Source organism: Falco naumanni, chromosome 5, assembly GCF_017639655.2.
Source record: "Falco naumanni isolate bFalNau1 chromosome 5, bFalNau1.pat, whole genome shotgun sequence".
Taxonomy (NCBI): domain Eukaryota; kingdom Metazoa; phylum Chordata; class Aves; order Falconiformes; family Falconidae; genus Falco; species Falco naumanni.
In genome coordinates this window covers 1,603,275-1,627,001 of record NC_054058.1, presented here as the reverse complement: position 1 = coordinate 1,627,001, position 23,727 = coordinate 1,603,275, and the positions used below count along the sequence as shown (strand labels likewise).

Below are 23,727 nucleotides of genomic sequence, written 5' to 3'. Positions count from 1 at the left end.
CTGACGGATCCACGAGTGTGCGGGCACTTGCAAGGAGCGTGCAAGCATATGCATCTACCTGACAGGGGACATCAAGGAGCAGCAAGACCTGGCTGCCTGCACGTATGGTTTATGCGCATCACGGCGGCGCCGGGTGCTACAAAGGCAGCGCCGCTGGTGCAGCCTGCGGGCAGCCGCATTATCCTCCTCGCAGCATACGCGCGCACCTCTCTAGGACACGTCCTCGGCCTCGCTGCTGGCCAGACCTGCACCCAGTAACAGCAGCAGCTGCATCCATCAGTCTGAGATGGAGGGACCCCTACCTGGCTGGGCTTCAGCGACTGGGAAGGAGGAATCTCCAAGTCCTGGAGACTGCTGGACACAGTGGTTTTATGAACTTCTTTAACAAACTGCATTACAAACACTTAGATCAAATTTATTTTCAGTTTTCCTTTAAATACTGACAAATATAGACAGATGGTGCTATGTATTTGATACCACGTCATATGACAAATGAAAATAGATGGGGTGTATTGCTCATGGTTTGTCTATTACCTGCGAGAGTTTAAATTAAGCAGTTCCATTAATTACGTAGCTCAGCCCAAGAGCATTAGTGCAAAACCAGCTGTACAGAGAGGCATAAAAAATTAGGAATATTCATCCAGTATTCACACTAACTTGATGACAATAATTTAAAATTGTTTTTATTGTTTTTTTCTACCTGTGAAAATTGCACCATTTTAATGGAAGTGTCAATCTCATCCAGTTAAGTTAAATCAACAGATGCCTTCTCTAAATAATATTTTAAAATTAAAAGTGCTTGGTTTGGTTTAATTTAGTAATGTATTGCTAGAAATGAAAGACCACCCGAAGAAACTGAAACATGCACATCTACAAAGGTATCTGCTTTGGTTCATTTAAAGGCCAGCCTACAGCGCAAGCAACGGGGACATCGAGGGTACAGATTTCCCCCATTCAGCCACCTTGGTTGTGCTTTACTTGCTCTGTAGTAACAGATGCAGGGAACTGCAAGGAAGTGAGAACATCACCAAAAGGTGCTAAGGCAACATGTCTAACCCTCTTATTTGTCTTCAGAGACTAGTCACCACTTTGTACGTGAAAGGCAGCATTTAAATTCCGTGCATTAATACACATACAAGGACTCACCAACAACACGATGTCGGCCGATGTAACTGCACTGCCAGGGTACCCCCCTCATCATGCTTTTAACTTAGTCCACTTGCAGATCTGCCTGCTAAGGGGCTTGTTTTCAGTGAGGAGACGTGAACACAGCACTGTGGAACAGGCTGCAGTCTGAACATTCATCACATCAGCATTCAGGGGTGGTAATTTCAGTATTTGCTATTACATTCCTAATAGCAATAGTTACTCAGCGCCCACACCATAAATTCTCACACTAGCTCACTTTACAGTAACTTGTTAATGTGCTCACATATCACTAAGGTGTAATAAACACAGGTGGCTAACATAGACTAGGTACTTCTGCTTGTTTTCTTGCATATGGAAGCCATATATAGCTTAAAACCAGATTTTAGTTAAGCCGACAGCTTGCTAATGTAACCAGCCCAGGTAATCCCACAGGTAGCCCAGGTGCAGGAAGTCAGGGCCATCTGGGTTCCCCTCCAACAACGCTATCACTTGCAAGAGATATTGGAACCAGATGAAATGCAGTGATTTATTCCACTATTGGAAAGCAGAAAAGTGCCCAATTCAGAGAAATCTGCAAACACAAGTGGCATGTCCTGACTTGGCAATAACATGCAAATTGGTGTTTTCTTTGTTATTGCTGTTCTAGTTGGTATTCTCAGCTAACCTGTTTGCAAATGCAAATTAGAATTAAATGTTCTCAATATATTTTCATTTTAAAAAAATCACCTTTCTTCAGTACCAAATAATTTCCACAATTCTGAAATCTCTTGCTTTTAATAAAAATCCTAGTTGTATCTGCTTAGCAGGCTCCTCTAGAAAGCACTGTCACCGTTTTTGAAAATAATCTAAATTCAAAGTTCTGATGCTTACACCAAACCAGCCACTCACCAAGTGAAATGAAAAGCTAACAAAGTTAAATGTAGGTTATTGTGAGAGGTTAGAAAATGTTTCTTGCCGGCTATTTTCCTTTCAATCTTACAGAAACTGAAACCCGAAGGCAGAAGTGTTGTAAATCACTTGTTCCTACTGGACCATCACCTCAGTTTGTAAGTAAAAATTGAATCTGTCAACACTCCTGTGGGCATGATAGCTCTGCCTTCTAGCAGAATCCCCAGTGAGCTGACAAATCCTGAGCAGAACCCATTAAGAAGCTGTCTGTCACGCCACTCACGCTGTGCTAATACCTGCGCATTACAATCTTAAGCACAAATATTTAGCCTACACATGACATCATTCTCCTCCTCTGGGGTATAACCAGCTCCATTCCTGCTCCAAGCAGCAAGGGCCCCACCGTGTACAGCTCTATTATGAAGCATTTTCACTGGAAACCACGGAGATTTAGCAATGACCAGGAAGACACTGCCCCCACAGTTTTTAGGGTTGGGTTTTATGGCATTAAATGGAAAAAAAAAAATGATGGGATGCAACAGCAGCCCACGTGCAGCCCTGCCTGCTGCGGCTCCTGGCCCTGGCTGCTGCTGCTTCATGAGGCAGGCAGAAAAAGAAAGGAGGTAATCCATCCCCAGAACCCTGCTTCAATGCATTAAACGCACAGGGAAACGTGCTCATAAAAATGTAAACATTGCAAAGACATGGCTAGAGATTAGATTTATGTCACACAATATGACTCCACGCGACAGCTTGTGAAGAACCTGAAAGCAACGGTCAGTCACATCCTTCCTGACAAAACCATAGTTACTAATTGACTGGTTTCGTTACTTTACTGATTATACCTTTTTAGGTATTTGTCTCAGAAACATCGACTGGTTTTTGAATGAAAACATGCATCTCTGTGAGCACCAGCAGAACAATGAGCAAAAAGGACGGTCTGCATGGCTGGGGCACTGTCCCCAGAGCACCGCTCCCCAGCAGTGAAACTGCAGAACACGCTGTTTACGCTGAGATCAAAGGGCCTGTGCTCTGATTAATCAAACCGCAGCAAAATGACTCATCGGACCCTGCATCCTACCAGCAGAAGGACAGCGACAAGGTTGCAGAATGTCACATCCACTGTTCCCCTTCCCCTAACCCAAGGGAAGGGACCACATTTAAAGCAGGCATCTGAATGACTGAAAGCAGACAAGGCACAGCAACATGGCCTCGGATCTGCGCGGGCTAAACACACACGTATTCTGAGGCACAGAAAAACGCTGTAACATATTGCTGATGTCCAGAAGCTCTGAAAGATCTGTCCAAAAGCTAGATCATCATCATCCAAGAACCCTAGATAGGTGAAAAGGACTGGGTAGCCAGCGTCCCTTTCTTCTCTGAGTCCAGACAACTGGAAGTGGTTTGGTACCCACAAGTATCAGTGAATTAAACGTAGGAGAAAATGACAGCAGCTAAAACCAGGCTTGTTTAATGACTCTGTAAACAAATAAATATCACCTTCCCCCTCCATAAAACCTATCACTGACTTAACACTGATTTCCCAACACCCGCAGCTGAGATATAAGCTTCGCATTTATGAATTATATCCAGTTCATATAACGTTCTGACGGCCAACGTGACATTTAGATTCTGCAAAATCTGAGATTCAAAAAAAGAAAGGCAGTACGTCGTGAGACCCTACATGTGCGAAGAAGTTGCTTACATGGCAGCATCAACGACTGCACAGATCCCCGGAGCAAAGACGACGAAGGAAGGGAAGGTTTCCAGATGGGGTATTTCAAGGCACATTAGTGGCTCACGCTAACAGTTAATTCTTGGGATGGCAAGTCAAAGTAGATGCAGTCCTCGTGAGCTTTCTCGGTTAAAAACACAAAATGAGGATGTACCCAGGCTCCTTGTGCAAACACCTCAGAGAAGGTGTCAAAATACGTTACCAGGTATCAAGGTAGATAAACTCTTGTTGCAAGTAGAGCTACAGCCGGCTTACAGCCCCCTGGGGCCGCAGCAAAGCCAAGAGAACGAGGCTTCACTCTTCTTCCACAAGTCTGTCTCACAACAGGAATGGCCTTTAAGTATTCAAGTCTACCTATCAGCCTGCTAGAACAAAATTAATCAGAAAACCAACACAGAAATACTATCTTTTCTCTTCTACTCAAATCATCTAAATTTTTTCTTTACAAAAAATAAACACTGAGAAAACTTGACCTCAGTGGTTTCTTCCATTATATATTTTGTTTAATACTCTCTGGACAATCAACTGGTATTAAGACTGCTATGTGCACATCACTGCTGTTTTTCTTACTTTGAATAAAGGTACCCGCCACTAGAAGGTACCTACTGCTAGAATGACGGATACGGAAACAAAAAATAAAGCCACTGCTAGAATGATGCTGTATTGCAGCTATATCCCATATTTCTTCAACAGTGTATTTAGGTAGATTTATTTTACCTGTTTCATACCCCTCATGACTTAGATGGAATACTGTACAAATTAATAGAAAAGCTGACTAAAATTGAGCCAAAAAAGTCTGAGAAGGGGGGAAAAAAAAAAGTGAGGCAGAAGAGGAAAAAAAAAAAAAAAACCCACAAAACAAAACCCAGAAAGGTCAGAGTCAAGAGTTACACGTATCTAGGCAAATAAAGAGTTGTGGAGAAGGTACTTTGCACAAGATAAGATGCATCAAAGGAAAGGTCACAGCAAAGATGAAAAGGGCAGCCTTCCCAGAAGCTGCAAGAAGAGAAGTTACGCTTTGATACTCTTCCCATTGTCTCAGCCTTTCCAGTACTAAAGTAAGTAACAAGCCAAACACAATGCTCTTTGAAATTACCTTCCGAGGAGGACACGAAAGCCTCGCCTGCCCTTACCAACAACAATGGGACTCAAGGCAGTATCAGTATCACAGACTCAGACCCCAGCCCTCCAGTGAACTGAGATGCAGCGCGTAAAGGCATCACCCTCACGTAACCGGCTGCTGTGATGCAGGGGACAGTCTCTGCAAGAGAGGCAGAAGGAAAATTCCTGCCTAAGCCACAGCTATTCCAGCTCACGTGTCCAGGGTTCCAGAGCACGTGCACCCTTACTGTAACCTCTTAAACTTCTGCAAACAGATTTCAGTGAGGAGCAATCTATCAAAGACACAATAAAGACTGTTTCTCACCTGGTCTGCAAAAGGAAAAATAGAATTATCAATTCTTGCTATCTTGTCCCTCCAAAAAAATTTCAAGATACGTTTATAGAAGCTTGCTCATTTGGGGAAAAATCTTAGAAATACTACCAGAACATCTCTATCTGTAACTGAAAGCTTATTTGCTAAAAAAAAAAAAAAAAAAAAAAAAAAAAAGAGACCCCCCAACAACCAAATTAGAGGAAATAGGTTTGTGACTCATGAGCAGCACAGAAAAATTAAAGGCTCTATGAAGCTGTATTCTTTTTATCCTAAGAACTTAAGTCTCAGCCTGTAACCCTAAGCTTTAGTCCCAAGTGTATTATCTTTCCAAATTCATTTAAATAGTATGTTTGAGCTCCATCAAACTTCTGCAAAGTTAAAATTTTCACTGTATGTTTATTCTCAGCGACCAGGATTATTTTCTTCAAGAGCTGCTAACTCTGAGCATTACTATTGCAACTGACAGACAGCCCCTACAGAATCCAGGTGATACGCCACATTAGACCACCTTTGATAGAAGCAGCAGGAGCAACTCGTTAGGAACAGCAAAAAGCAATAGAAGAAATTATTTCAGAACAAGGTAGAATTGTCTTTGGAGTAAATACTAGATGAATATTTTTATTTGTTCACCTTTTTTTCTGAGTGCATTGATCAACCTAAATTTGTCTGAAGAATTTCTGTCATCTACCCATGTGTCCATCTTAGAAGGTGTCACTATTCTCTCAAAGACATTAGATGCTTTGGAGAGAATTTTGGCCTTAATGATGGCATGAGGTGACTCTTTTCAGAGTCGTGGCAACGCCAGCCGCATGCACGTCCCTCGTACACCGGCTCCAAGGCAGATGCAAATTCTGTTTGCAAGCCACAACACATTCTGCTAGGTATCTAATGCCGACCACTGAAATCCTCGAAGCCTGTCAATGATGTCAAACAGTTCATAAATAGATCTTGCCTGTTTTTCTTAAATAAACTTGCATTCATAAAAGAAACAGGAACAGAAACCTTGAAGAAAAAGATTCTCTTATCACACTCACTCTGACAGCACTACACCACTCAAGTTTTCCTGGAAGAATCACTTCAAGAAAAAGAATTGTGTTTGTGACTTTCTTTGTGTTTTCTCTCTCCACTCACACTGTCAGCAACAAAAACATTTTTTTCTTTTTATTCCAAAGCCCCTTCCCCCTTCCTTTTTAAAAATAAAAAATGAGACCTTGATACCAGCAGGATCTATGAGGAGGCTCGTGGTGCCATTCCACATGCCACTAAGCAGAAGAACGATGTTTGTAAACGTCGGCCCTAACACCAGGTGAAGGAGCCCCAGTTTAACCACCACAACGCACATCACTTCCCCGTTACTGTACAGTAAGCCACTTACCAGATGGTTTGCAGAACAAAACCAAAGTGAGGAAACCATCTGCAGCCTCATGCTTTACTACCAAAGACTTTATTGACTGCTAAAAGGACAGGCACCAGAACGAGCAGGAAGCTGCTTTCGGGAAGTACCATAAAAACTGAGCTGGTGCCTTCAGAGAGTGACAGGCAAAAATCGGTTTCAGGAGATCTCCAGCCCAAGTTACACTGCTACACTGCATGTTCTCAAGCAATTCTGCTTGTACCCTACAGAGTAGTCTTTCTGATCTCCCACTCAGCAACAAAGTAAGAAGTAGAGCTTTAATTAGGAATGAATAAAATAAGAATACTTACGCTGACCCCATCGGCCTGTTCTTGGATTCAAATAATTTGGATAAAGTCCATTAGGACGATCCATTTTTTGAAGCAACTTCCGAATGTGCATGACCTAAATTAAATCAAGAATCAGGATCACCACTAACAAGGTTCATCTGCTCTCTGCACATAGTTAAATCTAATCTTTTTTTCTTTTTTTTCTTTCAGTAGTAATTTTCTTAATCTGAACCCAGAAGCTTGCTTTCTTGAGGGCTTCCTGCAGATTAGTACGTTTTTGTTTTTAAAGGACTGCTCACACAAACATGTTTAAAAATTATGGGTTTTAAATGTATGCTGAAACATGTAAGAAAACTTGTGTTGTCATAAATTTCTACTTGAAAGAAATACAAGTATGAAAATAGTTACCTGCTACCAAGAATGCAAACACAATTCAATATAGAAAGTACTTCCCCTTTACTGCAATTTATGATGAAACAGCATAAGAGACACTTGTATGATAAAAACCTGAATTTGAGACCCACCTTGTTGTAGTATACAGGGTCCCCTGTCAAATAGCTGAGATGGACAAATTCCATGTGCAAGGTTCCAAACTCTGCAAGGATGCTGCTGCCGGCAGAAGCCCAGCCCCAGTTTCGACCCACGCCACTGAATTCCAACAAATATGCATAAAAAAGAGAAAACAGCAAGATTCAGAATTACTGTGCACTAGTAAAAAACATCGCAGCAAATTAACCAAGTAACAGCAAAATATTAACCCCTACTTCAGATTACAGGAGTTGGGGTTTGATTGATCAGTTGGCTCATTGGTTGGGTCTTTCTGGAAAGAAGATACCGTAACCTCATCAACATAAAGTCCTCTGATTAAAAAATATAATATCTCAACATCACAGAAATATAACGACCTAACACTGGGCACAACCTCAGTTGTTTATTCACTGTATGTCCCTAAGGTCGTGAATCAAAAGCAATTCTCAGAGAAGGAGGATGCTTCTGAAGGTGGCAGCACTCGCCTCCCTGTTCTGCTGGACATCTGCTGCGTCCCCCTGGCCTGGGTGGGGTGTGCTTCCAGGCAGTATCGGACACTCCAGCAGGGCGGGAGCAGGCCCCATCCCACCTGCACCCCAAACCAGCACGCTTGCTGGAGGCAGAACAGCACGAGTTCCTCAGGCTCACGTAAAGAATCAACAGCAAGTATCATATAACTCCTGTCTTTTGCACTTTAAGAAATACTATTTTGCTAAGTCATAACTCCTGAATTCCCTCTGGTTTCACTGAAAATGGGAGTTTTTCACCACGTTCCAGGATCAGGTCTTTTAATTCCTGAAGGTAACTACATTTTCCTGGAGATTACTTCTACCTCCTCTCATAAAAGATTTCAGTTATCAGTAAGACTACAACCACTTAGGAATGTCTTTTTACTTATTTTTTAGATTACAAATTAGAAAGAGGAAACGTAAAGGGAAGGTGTTGCTCACAGGGCAGTCCTTGTAGCTCTGACAACCCCTTTTAAAACGCAGGAGCCGCTGCTTAGAGCGCAGAGACAAAATCATGGCTGGCCCGGGGCTTTTTTGGTGTACAGCTCTCACAGAAAAAGAAAATTAGGTGTTTCATGATGAACACAAAACCTAATACAAGTCAATAATTCCCCAAATACTTTTTTCAGGTTTCATCTTGTACTGCATGGCAGCCGCACGCCCCCCCCCCCCCCTGCTGCCGCCCCTGCCCCCGGCACACAGGCGCTGCTTTGCTGCGACGCCGGCTGGTTCTGCACCTCAGCCGGACCGACACAGCGGCCGCAGGACCAGAACCGGCAACGCAGGGAGCTCCAGGCACCCCAGCCCTTTCCCCTCCGCCTACTGCAGACCCTCCCCCTGGCCCTGCCGTCCTGCCCGCGCCCCATACCCGAGCCACCAGCCCTGCGCTCTGCGGCCCCCACGCAGCGACCGCTTCAGCTTCCGAAGCCTCGCCGCCCGCGCCGCTGAGCCAGGGAACCCGCCGTGCTGCCCGCGAGCCTGGCCACCCTGGGCCACCAAGCACACGGCAACCACGGCACAGGCTTGGGCTGAACAAAGCAAAAACAGTAACTTAGAGGAATTTCAAGCCCTAGGAAACTGCGGAAAGAACACAAGGCTGAGTAAAACCGTAGTGCCGTGCAGAAAGCACATCACGAAATTTAAACAAAACAATGTTAATTGTAGAGAGGTCCAACAAACGGCCTCGGAGGGGGAAACGCAGCCCAAGCAGAGCAGAGAACTCCAGGGAAGGGTGGTGAGACCCTGCGCCAGCAGAGGGGCAAACCCCGGCTCCACGGGCTTCGGGCTTCACCCGAGGGTGACGACAAAGTCAGGATTCTTCCCCTTCACAAGGTGGCACACGAGGCTGATAGTCTTAAAGAAATCCTAAACCTCTTCGCAATCTAACAAAGTATGACAAATATCTCCCCTAAAAGGATAAGATTTAAAACAATTGAAGAACTCTTTGCTATTTACTATGCTGAATTGCTTAACTGTGCACACAACCCAGACACGCATCCCAGTTCAGCTACCGTTTAAGAACATAAAAATTTACAAAACACTTCACATCAAAACCGCGCTCCCAAAAGCCGATGGGAATCCCGGCATTGAACAAGCAACTCCAGATAAATCGGGCAAGGCGATGCCCTTCCCCAGGGCAATGCAGCCTGCGCCGGCGCCCGAGCCCAACAGGCACCTCGAGGAGCCTCCCCACCTGCAGGGACCCCAGCGGGCTCACCACCTGCTCCTTACACCTCAGCTGAACTGTAAATTCATTGTTACCTTCAGTCCCACCATCTTCTCAGACACTGAGTCCTCTGAAGGTAACGTACAGCCCACACAGTACATAAAACCCAGTAAATCCAACCACTGCCTGGAAATTATTATGGTTTTTAATAGGTTTTTTAATGACTAGAGAGCCAATGATTAAGCCCCAGGGCAACACGTGGCATAATACGCTGGGTACGTTCTAACAACATGTGGAATTATTGCAGAATCAGGAGGAGAAGAAAAAAAAATAAGTCACGGTCACAATTTATTGCAGTTAACGAGGTAGAATGCTTTGGACTCTATTAAGGTTACCCCGAAGTGCCAGGAATGCCAATTTGTCTGCATCTTTTACAGCTCTACTGCTAAGGAAAAGTGACGTATGCCGTAGCTAACCTGAAGTCAGAGGGAGGAGGAGCACACTTCCCCACAAAAGAAAATGCGTTACCTTTTCAGATTCACCATTGCCCATGGTATACCCGTAGGGGTGTTGAAGGCTGGAAGAAGTTTTCCCGCCAGTTGCACTGCTTTGATCTTGAAAACCTAAGATAGTAGGATCAATTGCAAATAGTTACAAAGTCTGATTTATCTCCAAGAATTATAAAGGCTGAAATTTCCTTGCCCCACCCACCTCTTTGTATTAGAAAAGTTTTACACTGTAAAAAATATATTAACTTATCATTTATTTTTCACTTGCTCACTTTATAAATCTCATTACGATTTCAACATGAAAAGAAAACTTGTCATTTTCATTTCTTCCCTTCCATGCTCTCCAGCGATAGTGCTTAGGTTCCTATTAAAAAAGAATATCAATTCTCCTCCCACCTCCCTCCACCAATATTAGGAATTTTAAGTGCTTTCCAAAGCAGTCTTTAAATCGTACTTTAAATTTCGTAGCTAGAAATCAAGAGACAGCTCCCCCACCCCCACACAAGTATTTTAACTTTTACAAATTTCCAATATCTTCTTAATGAGAGACAGATTTATAGTGCAGACAAAGTTCCTGTTCTTTTATGAACATTGCCGATGCAAAACCATATCAAAAAACCCATATAAAACCCGCAATTTTCTATGGCTTTTCCTTCATTGATAATGCATTAGAAAATAATGATAGGCTTAATCTTCCCTCTCAAATCTGATTACTCACAGAAATTCCTGACAAGACAAAACCTCCTTCATTTCTAGTGTTGTTTCTGCTTACTTTTGGAACATAAATCTGCAATAGGCTTATTCAGAGCTTAATGTTTATCGGTTAAACAAGCCGTTGGGAGAAAGTTCCTTCCAAGCCTCTGGAACACACCCTTCCCAAGGAAGGCGTTTGGCAGAGTCCCATGGCATAAAGCTGTTTCTACCAGCTAGTTGTTAGTGTACATTTTAATTAACACATTGTCAGTATTCACTGCATTTCTGTAGATGTATCTTTATAATTTGGAGATAATGCTATTCACCAGTCTGAAGCACTGCACGAACATGTGAAAAAGAGCTACCATGCCCCAAAATAACTTCTGCAACGCGGGTGGACTATGGAAACGTTACCTCTCTGGTGACCAGCATTAGGACACAAAGAAACGGAATGGAGCTGCAACAGGGGAAGCTCAGGCTGAACATTAGGAAAAGGTTCTTCACTGGGAGGGTGGTCACAGCACCAAGCCTGTCTGAGCTCAAGGAGCATCTGAACGATGCTCTCCATCAAACGGTTTCATTTTAGGTAGTCCTGCAAGGAGCAGGGAGCTGGACTCCATGACCCTTACTGGTCCCTTCCACTTTGAGATATTCCATGACTCTATTATTACCAGCTACCTGACCAATACTGGGTAATCGAGAAGAGTAAGAGCTTTAAGGAGGACCACAAGACAACTCTGTTGGATTTCTAAAAAGGTTTTTTCCCTTTTGTAAAGTCTATGGGAGGAAAATGGAAAACATGCTCAATAGAAAAGCAAGCTGAAAAGTAGCTGAAAAATAAGTAATCAAGAACGTCCTCATTTTTCATATGAGGGTTGGAAAAGATCAATATCTTAATATTTGAGGAGATGACTAGCGAGACATGAAGCAAACCAGAAAAGAATATTAAAGATGACATCTAATTGTATTTGATGCAGTAGAGTATGGAGAGATGGAGGTGGATCTGAAAGCAATGAGCCAGGAAAAAGAACTTTTAGAGAGGTACTCTAAATGACTTCTAAGACAGGATGTGTCTAAACTGAAAAAGAGGGCACCTCAGAATATGGTTGGACAGAATTGTAAAGTAACAGAGGCAATATGGGCTGGAATGATTTTTAGCAAAGATACTGACAAGAGACAGCCTTTGAGGAAAAAATGCAGAAATTCAGCAAGAAAATTTAGGTAAGACTCTGACCTCGAATAAAGGACCAAGTCAAAATAGGAAGGCATTGTATAAATAAGAGGTATAATACTGGTGGAGTCTATGGTAAGCGGGGAAGCAAAAAAACTTAGAGAGAAATAAATGCTCTATCTCGGCCCAGTTACATAAAAACGACCTGATCTGCATCTGTAAATACATGTCACCAATTCATCCTGAACTTTTAGATTTTTAAGGGGTAGGTGGGCCAAGACCAGACCGATCTCTGGGCAGTCATCTGCAGGGCATTCTTCTACAGCACGGACAAGCTTCACCACCAAATGTGGCAGAGAAGGACAACCGCCAGGTGAACGGTACACAGTTCAGAAAGACATCTGCGGCACTAATTTCAGCTTCAGCTTTTGGATCCTGCACCATCTGAAAGTGCTACACATTGTGTTATTCATTAATAAAAGATGCTGAAATATTAAGGGAAGAATATTCAGTGGGAGAACATCCCTAAAAACACCCTCGCTAGAATAAAATTCCTAACAGTAAATTATTTACGTACCACTGCCCAGCTTTTAATCCATCTGAAATGTACTGCGATATTTGGGGAACAAGCTATGGTACTGGAAGGAGTTTCTGTTAGGAGCGTATGAAGTCCGGGCTGAGCTGATCTCAGCGCCGGTGAGTGTAGACGCTGACAGTTCCAGCCAGGCCAGCCCCGCGCCAGCCCCTCCGCCTGCGAGCGCCCGCGGCAGCCACAGGTGCCCTCCTGCCACCTCTGCTGGGCCGAGCGCTCCATGTCCCCCGCATTTCGCATCAGAAGGCAAAACGCTGCCTCCCTAGGTCCCTCCTATCCAAGAACGAATGCAAGGAAGCTCTTAAATTGGCTGAGGAGATGCCATTACTTGCCCTCCCCGACACCTCAGCCCTGTCTGCTGCTTCTGGGGGACAAAGCCAGCCCAGCCTGCTGCAGCGTTCACTCGTGCAGACTGCAGTGTGGGCTTCTATCGGAGCAAAGTGACCAGGAGACTATATTTGGAGAGATGTAGGAGGAAAGAAAAAAAATAAAATAATAGAGATGTAGCAAGTGGTAGCAGATGAGCTGCCCTTTATGGGAGACTGCAGATGTGACCGGAGTGCTCTGCTGAGCTCATTAAAGTCACGTCTTTTACTAAGTTTCCAACTTACCATAAAAGCATCAGTAAATGCCTCAGGCTCTAGCTTTTAGATAATGTGCTGGCATCAGACAACATGGTTACTTATCATATAGTAAGTATTTAAAAAAAAAAAAAAAAAAAAGTAAGACAGGTTGAACTGATCGATTCTATTTCAGCCTTGGCGGTTCCCTGCTGACAGGCAATGTGTTTCAGGGAACATATAGGCAAGAAGGCCAGAGAAGAACAAAAACTGAATGGATGGCTTGAAAACAGAGCTCATTAGGAAACAGTGAAAGAATTGGGGTTATTTAGCGCAGAGGCAAAATGTTCAAAAGAGGACAAGACAATGACTTTTCAGTATAAAAAAGGCTCATACAAGGAAAAATAGTAACTTCTTCCGAGGACACAGAGAATACCAAGTAACACCAAAATGGAGCAAGGGAAAGTTAGTTACCAGGAAAATGTTGGTGATAAGGATAACTAGTAAGAGTAACTAATAGCGAAGCATGGCTGCGACTGCTGCAGAGTCATCGCTCCAGCTTCCACAGAGGCACAGTGCGACACATGCAGCTAAGGCGGCTGGTGTGATCTCGCTCTGCCAGCGAACGGAACAGTAACTGAGAGCCACACAGCCCCCCCACCGCTCCGCCAGCCCTTCTGCTGAACTGGGCTTGCGCCACAAGGGGCTGCAGTGGGGGCTTCAGTGAGGAGCTGCCAGAAGGTTCCCCCGTGTCCGACAGAGCCCACACCAGCCGGCTCCCAGCCGGACCCGCCGCTGGCCGAGGCTGAGCCCAGCGGTGACAGCGGCAGCACCTCAGGGGTGACGGATTTAAGAATAAGGGGGGAAACCTGCAGCGGGAGAGAGGAGTGAGGCTGTGTGAGAGCAGCAGCCCTGCAGCCCCCCGGGCCGGGGCAGGAGGAGGCAGGAGGGGCTCCAGGTGCTGCAGCAGATCCCCCCCGGCAGCCCGTGGTGAAGCCCACGGTGAGGCAGGTGTGCCCCCAGCCCATGGAGCCCACGGGGAGCAGATCCCCCCGCAGCCCATGCAGGACCCCACGCTGGGGCAGGGCAGGGTGTGAGGACCCTCCCCATGAGGGGGAAGCAGCAGCAGAGACAGCGTGGGAGGGACTGGCCGCAGCCCCAGCCCCGTCTGGGGAGTGGGGGGGGGAAGAGACATCGGGAGCGAAGGGAGGTGTGAGGGGAATTAATCCCAGGTATTAACCCCAGGGCAGCTGATCTGTCCATTCTCAGAACACAGACACGCTTTCAGAAAATTTTCAGAAGCCACCCAGCCTTGGAGAAGTGTTTCCATTCTGTATGGCAAAATCCAATACGCTAAATCTACCCATTTACACCGCCTTTGGTCGGCTAACTCTTCTTTCTGCAAATGATGTACAGCAACAGAAGGATTCTTCCTCCTATCAAACACATATCAAACTGTTTACAGCTAGGAGGGAAGAGAAAATTAGCAGAAAAACCTAAACCCCAAATCGGGTAAGCGGATCCCCCGTTAAGATGAAAACATCAATTAGTATCGAAAAACTCATGCGTGCAGCAGGCAGCCGTGAGGGCCTCAGCCACTTCCATCCATTAAACTGACGCCTAACATCGAACCTGCCACCCACCCCACAACACGACAGCTTGTTCCTGAGCCCATTAATCCAAGTGAGGCCAAAACATTCAGCAGAAAAGGCCTTAAAGATTAAGATGATTCTTTCAAAAGCCTTATTGATTGATGCAGTGACTGCTGAGATGTACGGCTGCAGCTCTGAGAGGAGCGTACCGTGCTAACGCTGCTGCCAGGCGTTCCTTCCAGCACCACCAACGGCCGCTGTTCTTAACTCTGAGGGGGATTATAGGTGTTTTACACAAGTAAATAATCTTTTATTTATGTGCACAGATTAGCCCTTCAGTCAATCTTAAACAGTAACAAATGCCAGACTTCTGCTTAATTCGGGAAGTTATTACCTAGTGAGTATCCACAGTCATGCAATATAGCTGGTTCTGTAGGTTTGATGACTTTGGGTCCTCAAAAAAACAAGCATCAGACAAAAAAACCCTGCAGAAGTTCACAAACACGTAGTACTCAAGTACTCACCATCAGTACTACTATTACTACCACATTCCTTCAAACGCTAAGCACGAAGATGATGAGGCAGACCTATCTAATTCTGAACACAGATGAGAACTCCCAGAGCATCTGACCGCAAGAGCAGACTCAGATCCTTGTGGAAAACATTTGGTATTTCTCAGCCCCAGCTGGAATAGTTCCCCTTCTACTTCAGAGTTCAGCCTGCAGCAGTGAACTCTTTGCTGCCCTTTGTGGCCACCCACCCACCCAGAGCTCAGCCTGTGGGGCAGGACCTTCTGCGTGAGCAGGGATAGAGGCTCATGGTGTGATTACTGATGAAAATAAAGCAGAGTTGTAAAAAAAAAAAAAAAAAACCAAAACCAAACACAAACAACCAAGTAGCTAGCTTAGTAAGCATCGCCGTTTTGTTGCCTGTTCCTGTAGAAGCCTTACTGCACGGCAAGACGCCTGCATGCTGCCCCAAGTTCCAACACACCTCCCCCTTCAAGGTGGGCAGCGCAGTGTTCCTGGGGCATTTCCCACTGCAAGTGGGGGCTATCCTGCTCCCAGGAAACCAAGACATCGCTCCCTCTTCACATATTTGCTTCCAATACATTCCACAAACCTAATTACAAAGGATCTTGTGAGATGAGGGAGACGCTTTAAGAGTCTGTTCCCAGTTCAGGTCCTAGTATGAATTGGCAGTGGGAGAGCACTCAGCCGCCACATCTAGAACTGGCCCTGGAGAACATAAAGCCACGTTCACATGAGACTTAGCATGGCAGCTACAAACTAGACCACCTGTAGTGGTGAAACTGTGTAGAATTACATGGATACAACAGCACCTCTTCAGCACTGTAGGTCTCTCGAGTCCTAGCAGATGCACAAGGAAGAAATGAAGGAATATTTGCAGACACTGCAAAGACAACGCCACAACTAAGGTAATTTTGCTGTCTTCAGTGAGCTGTAATGATTACCAAAGTACCTGATGAACAGCACTTAGCATTTCTAAAAGACTACAAGTCCTTAAACAAGAGACACTTATCTTGCGAAGGGATGCTCTGTGAATTTATATTACTTTCTCTGACAGAAAATAAAATTATATATGGAATTTAAAAAACTAAACCCATCTCAGCAGTCTAAGATCAGAGGTAAAAACACAGGAGTCAACTCAAATCTGGACTGTGATGTCACCTTAAAATGGCTATGGTGTCAACCAGCTCTGCTTTCTTTACTTCCTTCCCTTCAGGTACTTGCACACATTGATGAGATTCCCCCTGAGGCTTCTCTTCTCCAGGCTGGACAGTCCCAGCTCTGTCAGCCTTTCCTCGGATGACAGATGCTTCAGGCCCTCAAACACCTTTGTCAACCTTTGCTGGACTCTCTCCAGTATGTCCAACATCTCCTGTTCTAGGGAACCCAGGACTGGGCACAGCCCTCCTGGCGTGGCCGCGCCAGTGCTGAGCAAAGGGAAGGCTCACCTCCCCAACCTGGGGCAGCACTCGGGACACGGCCCAGGACACCACTCACCTTCTCGGCAACTCTTGCCAGCTCACAGGCAGCGTGGTGTCCACCACTTCCCTGCCAAGCTGCTTTCCAGGAGGTTGGCCTCCAGCACATACCGGTGCGTGGGGCTGCTCCTCCCCAGGTGCAGGGCTCTGTGCTTACCCTGGTGAACCACATGACGCTCCTGTCAGCCCATTTCTCCAGCCTGCTGAGGTCCCTTTGGGTGAAAGCATGACGCTCCGGCATATAAACCACTCTTCCCATTTTTGCATCATCAGCTAACTTGCTAAGGGTATGTTCTGTCCCATCACCCAGATCATTAATGAAGATGCTGAACAGGATCGGACCCAGTACTGAGCCCTGGGGCACACCACCAGTACCGGCCTCGAAGTACACTTCAAATCTACTTGGGACCACCACCCAGCCATTCAGCCAGTTTTCAATCCATCTCACTGTCTGCTCATCCAGCCTGCACTTCACCAGCTTGTCTGTGAGCATCTTACGGGACACAGCACCAAAAGCCTTACCAAAGTCTAAGAAGCCAATATCCACTGCTCGCTCTCCATCTCCCAAGCAGGTCATTTCATCACATGTTCTCAGGGTTGGCAGAGCATGACCTCCCCCATGGGAATCCATGCTGGCTGCTCCCAAGAAAGTTGCTGTTTGTGGGCTGGGGAATAGCTTTCCAAGAACAGTTGCTCCACCACCTTCTCAAGGACTGTGGTAAGGCTGACGGCCTTGTAGTTCCCTGGGCCCCTCTTTGAAGGTAGGGGTGATCTAAGGGTGATGCCATTCACCTTATGCATTAGCTTTGGTGCCCTGTGACACTCATTTAAACCTTACTCTTAAGCTGCTACATTTCTGTAAGGCATGCACCTGGTAAACACAAAAGATTTACACAGGCAGAGAGAATGCAACTGGGTTTAACTCCTTAATTCTATCAGCCTCCAAAATTTCAAAACACTGCCAAATTCAACCCGATGGAAGCCCAGGACTTGTTACTTCTGTTCATGCAGCTGCTGCTGCAGAGTCCTCCTGTGCCTTGAGAGTTCTGTTCTCTCAAGAACAACAGGATAAAGCAGATAGTACTTCATCCATATATGTTATATAACTCGCTTTGCTGATCTACTAAAAAAAAACCAAAACCCCCAACCCCCCCAAACTCATACCAAAACAGAAACCCCATCACTAATTCAGCAAACTCAGAAAGTCCACATTTATGAATACTTACGACTGCTGCCTCCTGCACCCATTGTGATCCATGCCTCTCCTCCCTTTAAAGCTTCCTAAAGTCAAACCAGGTTTTTTTTGCACTGAAAGACCTTTGTCAAGGGATTTTCTGAAACCGCCTTAGTTTTCAAAACATGCAGACTAGGCTGGCATTTTCTCTAGCCAGTAACATTGCATGTAAGACTTCTACAAATGCTTTTATAAAAGAAAATCACGATGGATACCTCCCTGAAAGATTAGCTTTTGTTGGCGATTTGGAAGAATGGTAGGAAGGCTAGAAAGGCTGTCCGGTTTCAGATGATGCATGAAATCAGGTGATGAAATTGTTGCCTCTAATATCAAAGTCATGGTGACACAAGCCTCGTTATCCTTAGTATCTCTGTCTGGAGAGTTAAAGATTCAGCTTGCAAAAAAGAAAAATAAATTTGCTGTATCAGCATTATTCTGACTCCAAGGAAAAAGCTGCAACTGTGCCCTGCACTTTCCTTCTAAAACAACAAGCTCAGTAAAGCTCACAGAAGCATACAGGTCTGTTCATACACCCACGTCGCTGGATCTCCCCTTTCCTAGGGGCTCTAGGCTGTTCCGAGATGAAAATAAAGGCCATGGTTTATTTGGAATACTGAATACAGGGACAGGTAAAGCGTTAGCGAAAGAGATGGCAAGAAACTACCCCATCATATCAACTGATCTGGACAGACTAGATCACGCAGGAACGCTATCCTAGTGGCAGTTCTTAAGTTCCAGTTGCACTGAAAAGCATTAACATGCCTGTCTGATCATATTGTTCAGCTACAGTCTACAAATGACAGAAAAATAAACACAGAAAAATACTTAAACTGCATCAGTTAAATGCAGAAAAGACTGATATTCTCTGGTTGACTAAAACCTTCCCTATTTACATTTTACAAATTAGCAATTATATGTTCAAATCCTGCTTCTTAGCAGAAGATAATAAACGCTATGGTGGCTTTCTACCATCAGAAGGGAAAGAGCCACAAACAGAATTCTTAAGTGATACTATCTTTATCTTTTACTGAAGTTTTCCAAAGCTGCTTTCCTGGAAAACAGACATGAGGAATCTAGTTACTGTTGACTGAAGCATCTTAGGATCTAATGAAATATTCATTGGTTTCACACTATTGATATTTTTGAAAAACCCACGTAAGAGTTTGTGCATATATTAGCTTATTAGAAATATTTGAAATTTCTGCTCTAGAACATCTAAATGTAAAAATTTGGCACGTACTGGACAACCAGCTAATCACATTTAAGCTACCTAGCACTGGCTAATAATACCTCAATTAAACTCAATTACCATTCACTTCAATGGCCCATCAGCTTCCTTGGCATGGGTTTTGTGCATATCTGAATAGAAAAGTTACACGTTCTCCATTTTTAAAGGGCCTTCAAATCCAAGGCACTTTACACCATTCAGTCAGCATCACAGATCATTTCAAATTCAGAATAAATGTGATGAAAATCTGGCATACAAATGCCATACATTTGTACAATTAATTAATACAAATTGATCTGATCATTCCAGGAAGATATAACGCACCGTTTCTCATCCCTCCTAAATGAGCCAAAACCCACGGCAGTCAAGTTAATTGTCTCGTCTATTACTGCTATTAGAAAGTTGCTTTCAGCCTAGGCAAGGCTCATACTTTATCCTCCCTGCTTTTCACATCACTGACGACTTCACCGCAAGTTTACCTGCACCAGCAGTATTAACCTCCCAGATTAGTCACCTTTGCAAATAAATTGTCTCAGGACTAGAAGCAACAATCCTGAGTTTGCACAACATACCAGCCACAGTCACTCCTGCCTAAGCACCCCATGGATGCAAGAGGGCCTCTGAAAGAGTCTCCTTTCAGATGATTTCTTCTTGCCGTGGGAGCTCCTGCAGCACAAGGAACCAGATGTGAGAGCACAGACAACGTCTGGCACCTGGCTTAAAAACATTCTCCCACTAGCTGTTGGCAACGAGGAAAATTGATTTCAAGAGTGTGGGGAAAGGGCAGGGAGCAAAATGAACCAGACTGTCATCAGGGAACCGAGCACAAGAGCCATCGAGGGACAGAGGATGGGCACGGAGCTCTGCCAGCGGGGCAGCAGCAGGGCAGGACAGAGGGCTTCCAGTCCCCCCGGTGCAAGGTCAAGTGCCAGGAGAAGTGGAGAGAGCACGGACAGGAGCTGAAGGGAAGAAACAAAAGACATCAGGAGGAGGGACAGGGAATGAATGGAGTGCTAAAGCCGACAAGACGTAAGAAAGGCCCACGGAGGGAGTGCCAAGAGGGTACTTGTACGGAACAGGAGTATGAGAAACATCCTGGGGAACCGACAGGCAAAGGCGGCTTCATCTCCAGAACGTACCAGTAGGAGCCAGAGCTGACCCTAACACATCAGCCTCCAAACATGCCCCTGTAGCCAAATACATCCAGGCAAAGCAAATGGCAAAAAAATGAATCTTGGGAGGTTTTTTAATTAGTCTGTGATCTTAGGTGTTTTGGTACTACCAGCTGTTCTACTGAGCTGAGTAATGGGCTGCATTAAGCTCCTCAAGGTCCCAACCCAACCAAAGATCCAATCTCTCTATGGTTTTTAAAAAGGAAAATCTGTATTACAAACCCTAAGAAATGGTTCAGAAGTTAAGTAATTAAGCTTTTCGTGCTATACTTGCAAATCTTATGAGAATCATTTTCATGCAATAAAAAATACCTGCCTTCTGATACTAATCTCTTTGGCAATGGCTTTTTTTTTGTAACACCTACTCCTAACATGTTCTCCCCTCATGTCTAATATCTCTTTAATTTCCCCTGTATTTTTCTCTGCCATGTCATCTTTTTGCCCTTCAGTTCTGTGCTTATTGTATCAATTTACTTACTTTCTCAGTTATTCCTGTCTCCTGTTTCTCTTGAATGTGCTGCCAAGCTTTCAATTTTAAATTAATCTTGATTTCCCCTTTAGACTTTGCCAGAAATGACTCAGTCCCCGCCTTTAGACAGTATTTGCCTTTACAGAGAAAGTTACACAGAGATGAAATTACATATTGTTTCACACTATGTGCACTCACTACACACAGCCTCCCTCCTCCCTTCAGTATGATCTGAAAGATCACAATGCAAAAATCAGGGAGAGAGAGTCTAGAAAAAAAACCCACATAGCTTATACACCTTCAAAAACATATCCTTTCCACTATGTCAGATGCAAAGTACATTACATTGCACCTGACGAAAATGAGTAAATAATGTTTTGTGCAGTTTTTCTAAGCGGATGAACTGGCTTGTTTTCACAGATTTACAAATACATTTAGCTTATCTACAGTTTATATACATGTATATATAGGAGAACCAAGTTCTGACAGAAAATTAGTTGACAAACAAAAGCTATGAGCAATGAATTAGTAAGCACTGAATCTTCATAGCTGCATAAATTCTGCAAGGCACTTGAAAAACCAAACATTTATTTTGAAAAATGGTGAGATAAATACCCTAAACTCCTGCCGCATAATTTATAGAACTCAAGGCCAGAAACATAAGACAACAAATTTCTTCTTTTATACCATGCAATCAAAATTTAAAAATGCTCATCAGACCATCTGTATAAAGCTTAATTACCAAGTTACCTTTATAATTACATCAGTAAGTAGTATTTGAGTGAAACGTTTCTTCCAGAGATGTATCTGGATTGAGTCATACACCACATATGTCCAGGAGAGGTAACTCTCGGTCCTCTACCTTCTCATCATTTTCTACCACCACTTCTGGTTTTACACAACCTTTTATTACCAAGAAGTCTGCAGCATACCAGCACTGGCCCTTTATTCATAGACTTATACAGAAATAAATCCCTCCTCATATTCAAATCTCCTATTTATAAACCCAAATGCTCACAGGTCTTTTGCCACAGAATTTCATACCAGAAATTCAAAGGGAGCTGCTGGCCTTTTGCAGGGCCACGTACTCTTCAAAGCCGCAGCTACTCAAAACACATCCCCTTGTTCTGTTCCCGTGTCGGTCTGGCCAATGTGGGTTGGTTGTTCCTGTAACACGGAGCCTGTGTCTACACCTTTGGCAACATTAAAATGGATGTAATTTATACAGGCTAGGCTGAACAACTGATTCAATTCTGCTGAAGTTTTCTCTTTATTAGCCATCTCACCATGAGCAAATCTACAGTCAGCTACGAATTCTTATGAGAAGATTTCTATTGTCAAGGCACTACTATACTGATGATCTCTGATTTTCCATTAAGTGAATTTCTAGGATGGGGAGGAGGAGTGAAACCAGATGAACTGGCTCACCGATCCGTAGGTCACCTCAAAGGACCTTTTCTGAACACATAGTTAAGTGCCTAAACCAAGAGAACGCATCCACAATTTTGTATCTTGAATTAAAAAATAAATGTTAATGGGCTAGAGAGCTTCTTAGTAATTTCCTTAAAAATCTGTTTGCTGATAATCAAACTCATAAATGGTAGCAACACTACTGCAGACAGCATCCCTTTGATTCCTGAGAGCAGAAGAATTCACCACCTTTACCATGGGATAGCTGCGCATGTCATTAGAGGCAACGTGAGTTTTGTTAATGTTTTTGCCAGTTTTTAGTAGCCTTGCTTTAGCATTCATGGCATTTCTTTTTCCCTCACACTACCTGTTCTTGTCTAAGCACTTTTTAATAATCAAACTGCTTTCTAAGAGGAAAACATAACAGTCAGTACTGAATGAAAACAAGTTCCAAAAGGCAAAACCAGCCAAAGACGCCTGGGTTTTAAAGTGGTATCACGTCCAGAGTTGCATTTTTGTTTTGTTTTAAAGTGGGGGGAAAAAAAATCCTGCTGGAAGAACTATGGTTTTGGTTGATAAAAGAGAATGCCATACTCCCTCTCCTACATCACGCCGAGCACGAAAACCCTCAGTGCAGACACTAACTTAAGGAGAACGAACACAGGAAAACTCAGCAGGTAGAAATTAACGTGTCACCGTGTCAACAGCAATGCCAATAAACCAATGTAATAACAAGGTAAGATACTGTGCTTGCTGTCACTGGTGCCCATCAGCATCAGCATGACTGAAGAGGGAGCCAGAAACTAACAGTCGTGGTCATCAGGAGACAGACAGATGTGAGTAGTTACAAACGACCTGCTCAGCTTTTATAGCCCTCTACAGGAACTGGACCAAAGAGTGAGCTTTCAGAGCGGCTACCACTACATGGCTATTGTATTTTCTATCACCAAAACACCTTGTCCTTTATTTCTACCAGTTTAAAGCAGGTCATACTAACAGGCAAACCTATTTCCAATCAGACTTAGAGGAAGCAAAATTGCCAAGTCAGTTTTCCCCTTCTTTCCTCCTCTTCGGGCGCTGTGTGGTACCAAGATGCAGCAGTAAATTGGACCATGTGTCATCTGCCATCCAAGAAAGAGTTTACTACAAGCGTGGTAAGCAAACTGCACAAGGATTACACGCTGCACTGCAGTGAGTACTGGCAATACCCAGTATGCAACAATGCTTTAAAGATCAAGGGGGGGAAAAAAAAATATCTTTTTTTTTCAGGCTGTGTCCTGTTAAGAGACCAGTGAGCTGTCACAACTACTTATGAACAAGCTGCTCATCTCCTGGCAGCAAACTGAAATCTCATCTTCACTGGAAGATGAACCAGTTCACAAAATACGTTGCCTTGCTTACTGAAGACCTATACTTTATATATTTAGGTCAGTTGTTGGGGACATCCATTGGTATACATAACAATCTGATTAAAGAATCTTCCTGAACAGAAGAGA

General features: G+C 44.1%; 1 protein-coding gene across 3 annotated transcripts in view; it reads right to left on the bottom strand.

Moving 5' to 3' along the window:
- MAN1A2 (mannosidase alpha class 1A member 2) overlaps positions 1-23,727 on the bottom strand; it is a 144,288-nt gene that overhangs the window by 44,834 nt on the left and 75,727 nt on the right. For all 3 annotated transcript variants that reach the window (XR_005827949.1, XR_005827950.1, XM_040594493.1), the window contains exons 6-8: positions 10,122-10,216; positions 7,415-7,538; positions 6,912-7,005 (exon numbers count right to left, since the gene is read on the bottom strand). Coding sequence is in view for 1 of the 3 variants with exons in the window: in XM_040594493.1 (XP_040450427.1) it covers positions 6,912-7,005; positions 7,415-7,538; positions 10,122-10,216 (313 nt within the window). In the remaining 2 variants the exon portion in view is untranslated. The remainder of the gene's footprint in view (positions 1-6,911; positions 7,006-7,414; positions 7,539-10,121; positions 10,217-23,727) is intronic.